General features: G+C 35.4%; 2 protein-coding genes across 2 annotated transcripts; one reads left to right on the forward strand and one right to left on the reverse strand.

Moving 5' to 3' along the window:
* Positions 1–1,575: 1,575 nt before the first annotated feature.
* On the forward strand, positions 1,576–8,378 carry PDE149 (integral membrane TerC family protein). Its single transcript, XM_087336638.1, has 16 exons — positions 1,576–1,842; positions 3,966–4,038; positions 4,136–4,213; positions 4,297–4,383; positions 4,464–4,555; positions 4,773–4,849; positions 5,178–5,265; positions 5,880–5,960; positions 6,043–6,099; positions 6,780–6,867; positions 7,005–7,054; positions 7,137–7,193; positions 7,278–7,356; positions 7,443–7,501; positions 7,697–7,754; positions 7,858–8,378. The coding sequence occupies exons 1-16, from the start codon at positions 1,714–1,716 to the stop codon at positions 7,956–7,958; spliced, it is 1,254 nt and encodes a 417-aa protein (XP_087192764.1). The 5' UTR covers positions 1,576–1,713; the 3' UTR covers positions 7,959–8,378.
* Positions 8,379–10,668: 2,290 nt separating this feature from the next.
* On the reverse strand, positions 10,669–13,570 carry LOC147850217 (Translation elongation factor EF1B/ribosomal protein S6 family protein). The gene is made up of 2 exons (XM_087336551.1): positions 13,097–13,570; positions 10,669–11,275 (listed from the first exon to the last, which is right to left on the reverse strand). The coding sequence occupies exons 1-2, from the start codon at positions 13,511–13,513 to the stop codon at positions 10,964–10,966; spliced, it is 729 nt and encodes a 242-aa protein (XP_087192677.1). The 5' UTR covers positions 13,514–13,570; the 3' UTR covers positions 10,669–10,963.
* Between the last annotated feature and the right edge of the window lie 3,920 nt (positions 13,571–17,490).

Consider the following 17,490-nt stretch of genomic DNA (forward strand, 5'->3'; position numbering starts at 1 on the left):
CTTCATGTCAGTTGATATCAATGTAAATTTCAGGGGTAAATATGGAAGGCACAAGGAGTTGAGTCATGTTTATTATAATCATGACATAGGTTCACATCCAAAGGATGGTGTATGCCTATATTCTTATTCAATGGATAAACCTGATTGGGTATTTTTGAAAGTTGTTTATGTATTGACGAGAGTTTGTGTTAGTTGAAGAACCACTTGCTTTTGTGAATTAGTGGCAGTCAAATAAATTGTATTGCTTCTTCAATTCCTTTGTTCATTTAGGTATGCTAAAGTTTATATAATTTTTTTGTAAGTGTGGATCCCTATAAATTGGTGCATTCTGTGGGTATCTAGACAATCTAGTTGTCCATTGCTTTAGGATGGGTTTGAAATTGAAGCACAATTAGATATATTGTAAACTTGGACAACATAATTATTGAAAACTTAGGATAGTTCCTATTAGCTTTTATGTTGTTGTGGAGATTAGAAGTCTGAACAAGCTGTGTGCTACAAAAGGGGTAACTCAAGGTTTTTATATTGGAGAGTGATGAGTCAATAGAATTAATTCGTACAAAGAACTTGGAGGGATTGGTCAATTTAAAGCACATGGGCATCTTAAGAAGAGTTGAGATTCGAAATTTAGATTTGAGATCAATGAGATTGTTTTCCCAAAAAGTAACTTTATTGCAACAATAAAGCACAAGTTCGTTGTAATAAGAATTGAGATTTTATATGGGTTTGAGCAATTGGTGCAATCCAAAGGATTATAGTAAGATATATGTACAATAGGCAAAAACTAACATTAAACATGGAAATACTCTTTAGACAAGCGTCATTGATGTTAAAATTTGTGAAGATGCAAGCAATGGATAAGACGAGAGCTAGAAAACGCTACACTAGGATAGCATGCCCATTTGCAAGACGAAATATTGTTAGCTCAACAAATGGAATCTTCAATGATGTGGAATGGAATGGAAGATAGTTTTTGAGACAACATCGTAACTAGTCCTCAATGATGTGGAATGGGCAACTTAGGGCTACAAAAAGTCTAGGATAGTGAAGTTTGCATGCACATTCATGAGAAGAATTGTCATCAAGTCAATATATTGAATGATGTAAAGAAACTAGATGTACAACTATTGATCACAATGATTTTGATATTTAGCATTTCAAGTGATATATATGAGATGTTAACACAACAATTGTGGATAAAGAAACTATATGCTCAAATAAAAAGAAAACCATCCCCAAAACATGAAAGAGAACCCACCCAGAGATCTTTAATGCCGGGCCATTTCAGAGAAGGGACAAACCGTTCTGAATGATAACATACCACATCATTTGAAGCATCAATAACAATCATTAAAGAAATTATGCATGTGATGGACGGTGATTAAAAAGGCTAACTAGAGACAAGAATATAGAGATTTCGACAAAGGCGAAGCAAAGACGGCAAGTTGATGCAAGGAAAGGACACTGGATGGTGCATATGTGTGAATGTGTGCGCGCGCGTGGGGACATTTTCTTTTCTGTGGTGTGTATGTAGGCATCATTAAAAAAGAATAGAGACCATAAGATTTGAGGACCAAAAGAGAAGTGAACAAAATCTGAAAGCACCCAATTGGAGTTCAGAGTTTTATCCAATTGTGAAGATGAAGTGAACAAACAAATCTTTGAGAGAGAGAGAGAGAGAGAGAGAGAGAGAGAGAGAGAGAGAGAGGAGCCATGGCAACTCTTTGTTCTCCTTCTTCTCTCACTTACTCTGTGGTATCCATGGCTTCTACAAACAATTCTAGAACAGGACAACACCACCACTACCATCCTCATCATCATGCTGTTTCTTCCAGACTCCTGGTATACTAAACACATTTCTCATATTTTCTCTTTTCTTTACCCACAAGGTAATGTTTCTTAGCACGAAAACTTGTGTATGCATTCATGAAGTTTTGAGTATGTGACCCTCTAAATTGGTTCTAGTTACTCAGAATACAATATCATGCAATATATGTATGTAGTTATTGAAACCTTGATCATTTATTTGAGTCTTGTTTTATTTATTTCCATCCCTTTGAAAAACTTTAGGCTTTAGTTGACGCTCAAAATTAACCCGTAATTGGGTTTTTTAGGCTTCATGCTTACTGAAATCCTTAAAAGGTTGGGTTGATTTTGGTAGCATTATTCATAATACCTGTTATCACCATTATATTCATAACTGTGTTACTGTTAGGAGTTAATTTTTTGCTCATCTGCTGCTGGATGGCCATTGACATTAGCTATTCGGTCGGACCTTGGCCATTCATAGTCTGGATGACTACATATGGTCTGGAGTCCATAGATTTAGAGTTTTACTGGTATGCAAAGAGTTTTCCATAGTTTGCCTCCTCTTGATTACATAAAAAAGAACATGCATGTTTAATCGTGTTAGCCACCTTCATAAACTAGGAACTTCTCACTTTCCAATGAGGAATGCCCTCTTCATAAAAAATTGATGCATATCAATTTTTGCTTCCCTTCATAGCTCCATGTTTCATGAACGTGCCAACCGTATTGTCTTGGCTTTTTGCTTTTTGCCTAACACGTTGCCTACACTATCACTGGCATGTATTGTGTCCATTAATTGATCGAGGCTTTTCGATACAATTTCATCAACATCATTAACCATGGATCAAATCCCTTGACTAAGCATATTTTAGCAAAGTGAATACATTATTCTCTATGAGTATCCTAAACAGTAGTTGAGGCATTTTGCACAAGACTTCACACCATGCATGAAAGGAAATCTCAAAATGTGCACTCCAATCCATGAAGATTCTATTTTCCATTGGCGCTGGCCAAAATTGCGTTTATAAATGAATTTTCATTTCCCAAGGCCTTTTCTCACCTCAAAATCTTGGAAATTTAAGGAACTTGCTACAAGTTATGTTTGCAATACATACGTAAAGATATGGATCATAGAGATCCGGCATGTGTGAAACAAGTTTGTAGAAAGAAAGAAACACTAGAATATTTCCAGAGGCCAAAATAGACTAGAGACTGAAAGAGAGTACATCATCATGTTTCATCTTGTCAAACAGCACCTAAAGAGACCATACTCACACCTAAGTAATGAAACACAATCACATCATATAATGCCTCATCCACTCATATCAGAAGTTTGAGATGAGTTGGGTCTGAATACCAAAATCCAACAAAGAGCTCAGGAAGCTTTATTATTCAGGTGGCTTAATAGCCGAATGTGATGAAGAGTGCATAAAATGGGGCCATTGCTAATGGCCACACCTCATGTCTGTGCTATGGTTTTCTTCTATTCAGCACAATGCTCATCTCTTGGGCCGGATAGGGGTCACTCTCTAACTTGTAGTGTGTCTCATTCGGATTCTGAGCTTTTACAAATCATACAATGTACACTCAATGCATATACGATAGTGCTCTAAGAAGGGGGGTGCAGTCTCTAACTATTGTATCATTCAGAATCTGAGCTTTTGCCATTCATACCATATACATTCAATGGATGGACAATAGTGCTCTGCGAAGACTGGGCACCGATATGTGGTCTTGAGTTCTTTCCCTTATGTTCTCGATCTTCATGTTTTCTCTGCCTATTCATGTGTCTCCAACTCTAAAATTGATCCTTACAACACACATAATCTTAATGTGGAGTCAATAATAAGCATATAGGTAGGCCCATTACCTGTGGTTGGTTGCGCTGATCTTGGTTTTATAGGCATTAAATATATAAATGGCTAGTTGCCCTCCTGTATATTCTAGTATTCCACTCACTTTCTTCTACATTTTAGAGCATCTCCTTCTCTGTTGACTTTACAGCAGCTGCGTATTGTGATTATGACCATATAGTAATATCCTGGTATAACTTTACCATAACCATTTTCTACAGCACATATGGATTACGATTATTAGTATACAATATCCTCGTATAACTTAACAATAGCCCTTTTCTATGTATAACTCTTTTTCAGGATTGGAACGCTGCATACCTTGTCTCAATTCAAAGAAAAGCTGATTCCAAGTGTCATTTTGGTCTCGGAAAGGGTAAGCTCAACAATCTGAAGAGCTTTACTGCCATAAGCTATATGTATATGTATATATATCTACATTCTGGTACATCATATCGGTAGCTTACAAACAGGCTGGCTTTCTCGATCTCCATATGGATCATGGAAGCTATCTCTATCACCGGCGATTGCAACAAAGGCCAGGGTCTCAGGTCAGAGTTTTTTTGTATTGTTTTTATAACTATTATCAGCATCTATTTTGTGCTTAGTCTTTGTCTTGTTTTGGTATGCGTAGAAAGAGAAGATAACATAACTTCAGATGATGCTGGAAATGCAAATGACATGTCGAGCAAAAGTGAGGATGGGAGTCCACTCTCTTCAGGTGAGGATTTGCTTTGTAAATTAGATTCTGTTGTAGTTGAAGTTACTGAAGCTAACAGCCCACAATTGTTGATATTACAGGACCGGCCATTTTCTCACTTGGTAAATCAGAAATTTCTGTTATGAGTGAAGACTCACCTGCATCAACAGCTGTTAAAACTGTTCTATTCTGGGTGAGCACACTTTGGTGTTATTATATACTTGGGTATCTAAAGTTTTTATGTGAAAGACGTCAGAAAACGTCATGTTCACATGATTGTTTTTTTTGGGTGTGGTGTTCAATGTTTCATGCAAAAGTTGTTGGCAGTCTTTCTTTATTGGTGTATGAAGCTACCTGGACTTGAAACTAAGTTCAGTAGATGCATCCTAATCAATGTGCATTACCTGCAGGTCTGTGCTGCAATATCTTTTGGTATCTTCATTTTACTGAAGGATGGGACTGGTAAAGCTTCCGAATTTTTTGCCGGGTAGAATTGCACTTGTACCTTAATATAAAATTGCATTTTTTTCCTGTCTATCCAACGTTCTTGTCATTATGCATGCAAAGATAACTGGGTTTTATTTTTTCAAATTTAATGAATTTCACACTGATTTATTTGCAAAAGAAACTGCAGGCATAACTTGCCAGAAATGGTGGTGCCAATTAGACTTTTAAAATGATGTTCTTTCCTTTCGTCTCTTTTTTTGTTGATTTTCTCTATTTAACACTAAATCCACAGGCCAAATTGTTCTTGTCATATAGAGATATATGTCTTGAAGGTTCTGATTTTTCACTGTGCTGTGTGTCATTTCCAGCTATCTGCTGGAGCAAAGCCTTTCAGTTGATAACCTTTTCGTATTTGTTGTCATTTTCAAATATTTCCGCGTGCCTTTACAGTATCAGGTTATTTTGCCCCCACTTCTCAAAATATTAAATTCATATATGTGGCTTAAGTAATGAATCAAAAAACTTGATGAAATTGTAGAATAAGAAGTAATTGCCTTAACTTTTAAATATTCACGCGATAAAATATTGAGATCTTTAAAACAGACCCTGAAATAGACTCCATTGCATTATTCTGTACTTACAAAGCTAATATGCTTTGTACTTCCCTCAGAATTAGACTGCAGAACAATTCTGGAGGATTTGTTTCTTACAGATAATGTAGAGCCCTATTTCCGTCAATAAAAAAAAATTAAAACTTATAATGTTATCCTAAAAGACATTTTAACATGTTATGATTGCATTTTCTGAAAAATTGATCACAAGTTATATGCAATAAAAAATGCAGAATCCAGATATGGTTGTGAGGAAGTGTTCATATGTGTGTATGTGTTACTATACTTAACCATCCCAAATCACGCCCACCCATCATAACCATTGAGTCACCATTGTTGCATCCTCAATAGGGCTAAAGAAGATTTTATGCTTGTTTGGTTTTGATCCAGAAGTTATTTTTGCATGTCATAATATAAGTGCATATGTATTTAAATCAGACATTTTCTATTATTTCACAGACACGTATTTTGACTTATGGTATCTCTGGAGCAGTTATTTTCAGAGCAACAATGATACTTTTAGGGGTTGCAACTATACAGGTAAGATCTATTTGATGAAATTTTCCTTGGTTGAAGTTTTATACAGCTTTCTAACAAGTCGTTTTCTCTCTTTTTTGGCCAGAGCTTTGAGGCTGCAAACCTGTTCTTTGCTGGCATTCTGATATTCGCTTCTTACAAGGTCTTACAATATTTGTTTCTACAAATTTGTACTATCTTCACTGTTCAGTAAAATCTATATGACATTCACTATCGACTTATCTGTGTGTTGAAATATTGACATTTTCTTTATTTTCTCTGATTTCGAGAAGTTCTCTCCCTTTGTTACTAGAATTCCGTTCTTCTTTGAAGTCATGGAGACAGAAATGCTAGTATCTCTATTGCAAAATTCATCATTCAAATCTACAGACATACTATGCCTCTGTGTGGTAATCTATGTGATCTCTTTGCAGATTCTATAGTAAATAACCACAAATTGTTGTGTCCCATCTGATAAGCTATGCATATCATAAATTGTCCATCCACTTATAGAGAGCCATTCTCTGACTGCCTGAAGTGACTTTAGATATTACTTTTTATTATGAGCTCACAAAGGTGATGATACAGAATTTTTAGCGTCCAATAGAAGTCAGTCTCTCTCTCAAACTAAAGCAAAAAGAAGGAATACATGCGCTTAGTTTGCACGTATATAATTTTACTCCCAAGACATCCACATGTTTCTGAACTTAGACACGTTGACCATGGGAAAAGAGAAATTTCTGAATTTCTTCTTTTATTATAAAAAAAAACTTCAGTACTTCTCAATTGCATGACCTAGTTATTCGTTTACCTAAAGGATGTTATTCGGCCTATTTTGTATAGCTTCTTACAGACACTGAGGATGATGGGGATGATGATCTCTCGAACAACTTTATTGTCAATACATGTCGGAAATTCATACCTGTTACAGGTAATGTTAAAATAATATTGAAATCTTTCTACTCCGCAAATTGTTACAGACCTAGAGGTTCATTTTATACCATGTTCATGCAAAATATTAACATAGTATAAATAATAAATAAACTTCGGTTTCTAACTTTTGAACAGCTCACTATGATGAAGATAAGTTCTTCAGCAGGATGGAAGGTCCATTGAAGGTACAGCACAGACTCAAATTTCTAGACACTGATATACTCACAAGATTTTAATTGGTTATATATTTATCTAAATTTTTTTCAGGCCACACCTTTGTTCCTTACTTTAGCGATTATTGAACTGAGTGACATTGTATTCGCTGTGAGTATTGGAACTTCTTATGTAAAATACTCATTTTTACTTCGTTTAACATGAATGAATTTTCATTGAATTTCTTACTTACAGATTGACTCTATTCCTGCTGTCTTTGGTGTTACTCGGGATCCCTTCATTGTTTTTTCTTCGAATATTTTTGCTATTTTAGGTAAATTCTATTTAGTTTCTGTTTCTTACATCATTACTTGCTTGAAATTACTCATTGATCATATAAATATGTTGTATCTTATACAGGATTAAGGTCTCTTTATATATTGATTTCTAGCAGCATGAATGAGCTAGATTATCTTCAGGTAACAATGATTTTATTTTAATTCAGCTGCTGCAAATTTGGCATAATATGCTCATTGGAAAATTCATAACCATGGCAAGTATTATGCCAACCAAATTATGAATTCCTATTAGCTTTCATGCCAAGTATTTCCAATGGCAAGTATTATGCTGCAAATTCTAAGACATGCCAACCAAATTTTTTATTTTTGTTTCAGCCAGCGATTGCATCAGTACTAGGTTTCATTGGCATTAAGATGATAGCTGATTTTCTGGGTAAGGGAAAGGATAATAAATACATGTTTAGGTTCCGAATATGATTGGTTTTTTTGGGTCTTTTTTCACTAACATTTTAGGACCTTTGTTTTTCTTTATATAGGTTTCCATATTTCAACTGAAATATCTTTAGGAGTTGTGGCATCAGTTCTTGGGCTTGGTGTTGGGTTGAGTGTCTTGAAGAACAAGAACAATGATGAGTAAAAAATTAAAAAATGAACCTGTGGCAATCAGCAAATGAGGTTCATATTATGTGTGGGAGAACAAGTACAAACATTGGCAATTTGCTACATCGAGGTAGATGATCAACAAATACCACTCTCCAAGGCAAATATGAAAATTTTCATGGTGATCTCATGTGATCAAAGATGAAATAATATGAATTATATAGCTAGTCTCCACCACAACACTGTATGATCTTGCTTTGTTTCATTTGTTTTGGTGGACAATGACCTTGTAGGAAAATCTCGAAAGAGATTATGTTTCCTCTTGATCTCTATCAGTCTTCTTTTGTTGGAAGATATCCTTGTGCTTTAATTGTATATTCCTTGTTTATCTCTTACTATATTAATATGTATTATATACATATTAATATTCATGGTCTTCAACTTGTAGACTAACATTTCTAAGTGATAAAGACGTTGAGAAATGAAAGATCAGCTGCAATGTTCATTGCATTTTGGAAGTTCCTTTTTTTCATAATCAGTTTCAAAAAACTGTTTGCCAAAAGTATGCTTGTCACTTCTCAAAGGATATGTACCACCTAGTGCAGGTTCTTATCACGACCTCAACAAGGCTTGTCATCACCATCATCATGTTCATCACTATAGGGGATGATTCTTGATTAAAGGAAATTTCTAGGGCAGATCTTCTCACAAACGTGCTTTAGTGGTTGACTGTAAAATATATTGGTAACTGTAGTTTTTCTAAGCTTTGAAGATTAAAACACAAAATCAAATATAGTGAATCAATTTATAATATGGGACAAACATTAATTAGAGGAAATATTTTGCCATTTTTATGGCTACTTTTGGAGGGTTGGATTAAAGACTTAACCTCATGGATATGAATGATATCACACTTTGCAATAGGTGGAATTTAAATTCTTAACCTTAAAAAGTGGGGTTAATTAGAAAAGATTTATTTAGAGGTTACAACACAAGAAATCTTTGGAATGCATGTTTCTCATACATACATATTTTATAGAATAAGAATAGATGAAAAGCATCACATTGTTGATGTCATAATGAGATTTATCTTGTATGAAAAGTTAAAACCATAATCTAGATAGCGTTGCAATTAAAAGTTAAAACAGTTAAGCTATACATAGGTCATTGGGCTACCATTGAATGAATGATAATAATTGCAAATGCAAGTGAAAAATCTAGCATCAACACAACCAACTCTTACTAAGTTCAAGGTGTATAAATGTTCTATAAGCTAACAATAACCTCACCAACTTCTCCCTACCCTCCTAGTGACAAATACCAAGATGTAACTCTTTGTTAGTCTTATGTGCCATTTTTAACTCTTAAAATATGCTAATATATATCTTTCTTCTTTTTTGACAGTTGTTGACAAAGTTTCGACAACACTACATTGTATCCATGTTTCTGTCTTCTCATGGCAACAAATTAAACAAGAAAGAAACAAATGTTTAGTGACCTTCTCTTCTATTATCTAACCATGTGATGTTATGTCCAACACGCAAGCTAGCATAAATTTCAACTAGCATTACTAGCATTGCAATTGGAGTTGAGGGAGGTAGGGTTTCATATGCAATATAACCTTGAGAAGTTTAACACAATCATAATATAACTTTTTAAGAATATCATCACTACTTTTGAAGCACCAATGGGCAAAATATTTTTCAATCTTATTATATTTGTATATATGGCACAATATAACATATATGCCATCAATTTTTTCTAACCCTTCAATGTTATTATTATTATATTTGAGATATAAATTGGAAATGCCATTAGAAATTGAAGGTTTATTACAAAAAATATTGTGGAACAAGATCATATTGCACTCACACCAGTATTGGACTTGGGTGTTTGTTGAAAATAATGTGTCTTACCATCAATACCCATGGGGCCTTCAACTACTCAAAACAACTTTGAAATGTTCATCATTAAATGTTGATGTTATGGCATTTGCTCGTGACTTTTCTTTTTTCAGTGTATGTGGATCCTAACCATCAAAGTTTTTTGATAAAGTAATCCTTAGACTTATGTATAGTGAGTTGTCGCAATTTTACTTGTTTCCTCAATACCATGCATGAAAGCATTCATCAATTTGTTCTAGAGTTCATAAACTGAAGACAACACATTTCAACACAATTTCCATTTTCTTGACACTATGCATGACAAGCATCATGGTGAGCCTTCTGCAAAACATAGTGCCATTGACACAAATACAAGGTAACTTGGCCCAAGAGAAGACAAGACTTGAATACATTGTAAGAATTGCATTGCATGTCACAAACTAGAGTCAAAGAAGTTTCACCTTGTATGAACATAAAAGATTGGGTATTAGCATGATTCGGGGTTGAGTTCCCATTGTACTTGGAACAGAGCAATTAAGCTAATTGTTAAGGTTAAACCTATCATAAATTCTGAGGTTTAAACGCCATGTAAGAAACTAGACATAACAACCTCATTCTTCTTTCCAAATCAAATATTGGAAACATCTACTTTGGTGAGACATAGTTTACTCTTATTATTCACATCCTTGAGATAGTTTTTATATTTACGCCCATTTCATTATAGTAACAACAAAAGATTGACATGCCCTAATAAATACCCTTGGGTTTCTACAGCAATTTCTATGACTGAGAACCATTTTTGACACTACATAGAACATGTGCATGTCATTTATGTATATGTGACATGACCTTTCACATTCTCAGTAACATATAAAAAACATACATTTTTCCCCAACTAGTCACTGTGTGAGGCAAATTTCCCCAAGACACAGAAAGGTTACATATTGGTCGTTTTGATGAAGAGGAGCTTCTCAAAGAGCTAAATGATTTTACAACACTTTGGAAAACAAAGAAAACAATAACCCAAACCCCATGCTGGCACCTACTTAGGAGCCTGGCCTTCATCGTGAAGGTTTTGAACTCTCAAGAGCTTTTTGCTTGACAAAAATAACCGAAAAATAGAATGATTAACTCCTTAATCTCTATGTTTCCATCCCACCTACAGTCTTTCTTCAGAAGCTTCCTTTCTCTTTTCCGCACGTCGTTGCTTTTTCAAAATGTTCCTTGCAATCGATGCCGGAGGAGGAATCACCTTAAATGTTGAGCTCCGGATTACATCGTCGTCGACATTGAATTTCTTTTGGAGATCCACAACAGCTTTCGGCTTGGCACAAAAATTAAATAAAAGAAAGACACCATCCAAATATCGATTTGTAATTCCTCCCATGTCTTTTCTCTTGATATTATATGCCAATGGCATCATTCCACGATTAAAAACCTCCAATCCCATACCGCCACCAGCAATAATAGCCTGGTTTGCACATAATAATAACATATTTAATATGTGAATGGTGAGCATATGATGAATAATACTTGGCCACATCCATGAAATTAATTGAGTTTTAAGGCATTGTCATACAGTACACAAAATGGCATGTGTGTGTGACAATGATCAGAGGAGCTCAAACAAAAATGAAATGAGGAAAGAGAACATAAAAATCAGACATTTGGGCATCAGTCATGTGTGTGACAATGAAATTTTAATTTCTTCATCATGCTACTCAAACATGAAAACCATTAACATTACAACCAGGAAATCAAAAGTCATCTTGAACAAATAAAATTAAAATTCATGCAAGGGATTAGGGTGAGAGTTTCCAACACGTATTTTACAAACCAGAGTACGTTGTTCACACATAGCAGCAAGGGAATAAGCTCACATAAGAAGAGGTTCAAGTATACATTCAACACACTTGACTCTACATTGCATGAATCCATTGTCATCAAACACGTGAAAATCTCAAATACAAGAAGGTTGAAGAGAAAGGCATTATACAACCTTCCCAAATCCATAAGGGGGTATCACATGGGTCACACTATGGATAAATGTTTCACTCTTTTCCCCCAAGTCTGTAGAACTGTAATCGAATGCCATAGTTACATACAAAATGCCCAGTTACATATAACTGGTGCCACATGGGGTTCGGCTATGGAGAATGATCTTCCTGTTCTCTTCTAGCTCCCATCCAAGTGGAAATCATGTTGTAAGGCCATTGCCAGACCTTATACTTGTAATCATTGAAAAATCTCCCGGTTTCATGATCAATAAGGCACTTAACACAAATTCCATGTTTCGTGATGACCAAGAAGGCCCTTTCACAAAACGACAGGTTTAATGAATACAAACAGTTTCTACAAAGTGCCATAATAAGTAAGATAACTGGAAAAGTACATAAGATTCTCTTTCTAGTCACTGCGTATCATCGATAGAATGGTCCCTGTAGTAACGTAGAACCCATAAGACCCTATGGCTAAGAGGAAAATAAAACCATAAATACCGTAGGAAATATGGAAAACCCTTACAGACATAGCCATAATGGCATTCACAATACAAAGGCCACCAGTTTCATAAAATAATGCTTGTTAGAAATTTGCACTTTTCCCTTGATCTTATGAAATAAGAAGATTGCTCATATACCGTTATAGTGGCCAGAAGACCTTACTTTTCTAGCCTCCTTGGCTGTATTTATGCATAGAGTTTTAGTCCTAGCTGGGCTAGATTTAGGTAGCTATAGTGGTACTAACAGTACAGAAGGTCACAATTTTCTTTTACCCTCAAACAAATTTTTGCCTTTAGATAAGGCTATTTGAGCCAGATGGGGGAAAAGCTCATGTCCGATTCCGAGCGGGGGGCCTTTTTGAACTATCACAATCTAAATCTGCAGCCTGTAAACCTAGTCATCTACGCAAACACCAACGAATACCAATATCCTTAACACTACACAAATAGTGACCTTGTTGTGTTATGCAGTACTGCCAGACATGATTCACTACCAAGTTTCCTAACAATGTGCAATTACCGGCGTAATAACATTATGCAACACAAAAGTGGAAGTGTAACATGTCCGTTTAGCAAGCCACATACCATGGAAACCATTGCGCAGAGCTTATCAAAGAATGTTTTTTTGTGCTTTGGTTTCATAATTAGGCCTAGTATAAATTTGGCTAAATGTTACCATTTCCATATTGAATTCATGCATAAGATCCATCAAAAAAGTCATATATACAACAATTGATACGTCAAGGAAGTCTCAAAAATCAAAATGAAGAGCATGAGTGAGAGAGAACCCACCTCTTCATATCTTTGAGTGAGCTCAAGACGTTGTTGTTCCGTGATGTCAGGGCGAAGAACGACCATAGCTTCATAGCGGAAAAGTCCAGGAAGACATTCCACACTCGGCTTTGGCTCCAAAGAAGAAGACGAAGAAGGTGAGACAATGTCGGAAAGACTCCCAAATAGGCTCGAACCGAAGCTATTCTCATCCAAAGAAGAAGAAGAAGAATCAGTGTTTCGTGTCGTCGTTGACAGAAGGTCTTGGATCGTCGTCGATGAAGATGACGAAGAAGAAGAAGAAGAAGAAGAAGAAAACGATGAAGCCGCGAACACAGAGAGAGATGGAAAGCTTCCGACCTGAATGTGGGAGATTGAGATATTGCGATGGAGAGAAGGAAGAAGGGAAGGTGGGGACAACAAGCTCAGAGACGCCATAGATTTCCCTCTCAAGGCTCTGTCAAATGCTCTGTTTCTTAAGAGCCTCTGCTCCCCCTTGTGCCTTCAATTTTCTTCAAGGATTTGAAGGGATAAGGTTCTCTCTCTCTCTCTCTCTATGTATATATACGTATATATACATGTATATATATACATATATACAACATATATACATGTATATATGTATATATATACATGTATATATTCTCTCTCTCTAGACCCAGCATAACATCCAAGTTTAGCTTAGTTTAGTTAGTGTTATAGGAGAGGTATAGAGTAGATACGTGTCTATCCAATGGCTCCTCGCGATCAAGCGATAGGTGCCATCGTGCTGACCTCCTGATCCGACCTATATCACTCGTATGCTCGCACACAGTAAACAGTAATAGAGACCTTGATTTATTTGTCTTGTATTGCCTGCAATATTGAACATCGGTGCAGGACATTTGCCTTGTATTGCCTCGACACACCGTACCACTCGAAGCAGAAGACTGTGTCCCTTTCGAATGCCTCCCATCATGAAGACATTGCACATGATTTTCAAGACTTCCTGCAAGGGTGTTCTTTGCTTTCGAGAACAAAAACAGCTTGCATGCCCTTTGCTCGTCTACTTACCCATAGAACCAATTAGGAAACCCACCGAAGCTTATTAGAACAATAAATTTTGGTAACTAACTAGACTTTTTTCATCTAAGATTTTATAATTCTTGTTTTTCCTTTTTGAGAACCCCACCTAGACAACGTGGGAGTGACTTTGTAATGATTGTTGCATTGTGGGTCAAGATTGGGTCAATTGAGTATCACCATCATCTCGTGTAAAGTGTAGAAAAATTCCCAATTTCTCTCTTCCAAAAAAATGATAATATTTGATCATTCTCTGACTCCCTTATTTACTTCTTTTAGAAAATTATCGTGTCATCGGTTCTAGTACAAAGTGATACACATTGTGTATATCAATCGAATGCATTTGACAAGGGTTGGTCATAATATACAATATGTGGGAGGGGGCATCATTATGTAATATCTCAAAAAGATGAATCAAATAACATGTGAGATTGACCCAAGGGCTAAGGGAAGCTTGCATTCTTTCCTCTAGAAAGACTCAAAAGAATGGGCTCTTCACAAATGAATGAGCTCATGTCGCACAATCCTCAAAGTTCTTACATGTGAGATTGCCCCAAGGGGGGAGGGAAACTTGCATTCTTTCCTCTACGAAGAGACAGAAGAATGAACTCTTCACAAAATGAATGAGCTCGTGTCATACAATCTTCCAAATTCTTACATGTGAGATTGCCCCAAGGAGCGAGGGAAGCTTCCATTCTGTCCTCTACAAAGATGCAAAAGAATGGACTCTTCACAAAATGAATGAGCTCATGTCGTACAATCTTCACAGTTCTTGAGGTGGAATGGCGGTCATCACCAAGTATGTGTGAGTCGTGACTATTGACTCATTAGATACACCATAAGGTAGGCCAAATTTTATGTATCGAAAAATAATGGCTTTGATGGTTATATGTTAGGATACAAATAGTCTAAAATGCCTTAAGATCAGGGCCTGAATTTGACGGGTTAGTATAAAAGTTTTTTGGCAGGCATTTTTTAAAGATATATGTCATATGACACGTGTAGCCACTTTGAAGAGCCAATATGATGGCCTTAAGGGCGGCTCTGAGGGAGTTGAAAGACAACCTTCATCCAACAATGGTCGTCCTCTCCCTTTCTTGAGTTAGTGGGCATCCACATAAGATGGAACCATCGTGTCCCTTCAGGGATTTGTACATAATCGTCTCATTTGTAAAATTTTATAACTAACGGAAGGAGTTTTTTTTGGAAAAAAAAAAGAGTGAAAAAACTAACATGTCATTTGACATACAAATTTTAATAATGATTGTTATACATTTCATTACTATAGAAAGTGCACAAATAAACATAACTACCTCACAAAGATAATGAAATACATAAAATTAATCTCAGGTTAATTTTTTTACTAAGGGAAAAGTACCAAGATACCCCTGGAAGTTCGTCTATTTACTAGAATGCCCCTGGAAGTTCCATATTTACCAAACTACCCCTATTTCCAAAAAATTACACTTTATAGAGTAATTATACACTCAAATCTACAAGCCCTATTTACCAAAGATGGAAGAAATGGACCAGAACTAGCCCTATTTACCAAAGATTTGAGTGTATAATTACTTTATAAAGGTTAATTTTTTGGACATAAGGGTAGTTTAGTAAATTTGGAACTTCCAAGGGCATTCTGGTAAATAGACGAACTTCCAGGGGTATCCTGGTACTTTCCCCTTTTACTAATAAGTATAAAAAAAAGGTTAGTAAAAATTTAATTTTAACTTAAAATTTTATATAAGTAAACAAATTTAGTTTTAACTTAAAACTTAAAACATTAAAATCAAACCTAGAGTTATACACTTCTTAAAGTATGTATTTAATAAAGGTTATTGTTTAAAATTTCAATCAAATTTCAGCTAATATTATTACTAAAGAAATTATGAATAAATATTTGAGAATATATACCATTATTACATGATAATGATATTATTTTAAGCATGTTATAAAAAACATATAATTTTTTGGAATTTTTTTTATATAGTATTAATATATTATAATACACACTTCATATCTATAATAAATGACATATGTATATGTATATAATATATATGAGATGGAAAATAGAATTTTAACATGGCATTTGACATGCATAATTTGTAGGGGCCTTTCGCATGAAAAATGGATATTTAAACTTTATATCTCACTTGACAGGCAAAATGGCCTTCGACGGGCATGACACCCGTCAAATTCCTGCCCTACCTTAAGATAATGAATTGTAAGTAAAGAGATTGGGTCTCATAAATATCCCTCTTAGAATAAACAAATACCCTATCTACATAGTTCATGAATAAAAGATTGTGAGCATGAAGATTTTCCCCTAAAAATATACATGGTATGGATGTCAATCTATTGGGCAAACGATAAAAGTATTGGCCACCATAGATTATGCAACAAGACCCTCGACCTCCACAACATGATCGTCATGTTTATCGGAACGTGATATCATGATCTATTCGAACAACCCAAGTATCGAGAGGTAATCTTGCATGCATAGTCTCCCATTGATTTATTTAAACAAAATTGTGGCTATTGTTTATATATCAAATGCATGTCCAAAAATGACCATGAAATGCACAATCGAGTGCAACATGAAATACACCCACTATCTAGGTGTCAAATAACACCATGATAAAACTTGCCAAATTTGAGAAATGTAACTATCTGACAAGCAAATGGACATTGTGTAAATCGATGAATATTATCTTCCATTTGAACAGTGCAAAAAAAACAATTACCCGTTGCTAATCCACGATGCTTTAGAGCTAATCCCAAAGCCAATCCTCCAATCAAAACGCTCTAAATGAAGACTTTGGTCCTTTGCTACAAGTGGCAATTTAGAATGCCAACTATGTTGTAAGATTTGCCACCACCCATGATCAGATTTGTGTATTTTCCATTCTTCTTCGGCCTTAGATGATAACCATCCAAGAGACTCAATAGAGCAATGATACAAATATTAGTAGTCACTTGTAACAATGACATTTGACCCTGTAAACACCAATCAATCCACGATTGTTCTCCTATTTGTAGAGGTAAGGGACCTTGCATCAATGCAATATTTTGTAGTTGTTGCCAAATAAACCCATAATTAGGCGGGATGCGTAATAATTGCCGCACTTCAACAAACTCCAAAATTCTTTGAGATGGAGCCTCAACTATATCTCCCACCTCTTTGACCCCCAAACGAAACAAACAATTAAATTGAGAGCGCAATCTATCCTTTCCTAGCCAACATAATAACCAAGAAGACACAAGTAACTCTTTTTGCAAAGAATTACAATGCTCTCTACTAGATTATGGTTTCCATACACATAACAAGAGTGCTTCCTGCCATGAAGTAAACAAGT

Source organism: Azolla caroliniana, unplaced genomic scaffold (assembly GCF_043228905.1).
Source record: "Azolla caroliniana isolate FFs.n. ecotype wild unplaced genomic scaffold, voAzoCaro1.0.p SCAF_21, whole genome shotgun sequence".
Classification (NCBI taxonomy): domain Eukaryota; kingdom Viridiplantae; phylum Streptophyta; class Polypodiopsida; order Salviniales; family Salviniaceae; genus Azolla; species Azolla caroliniana.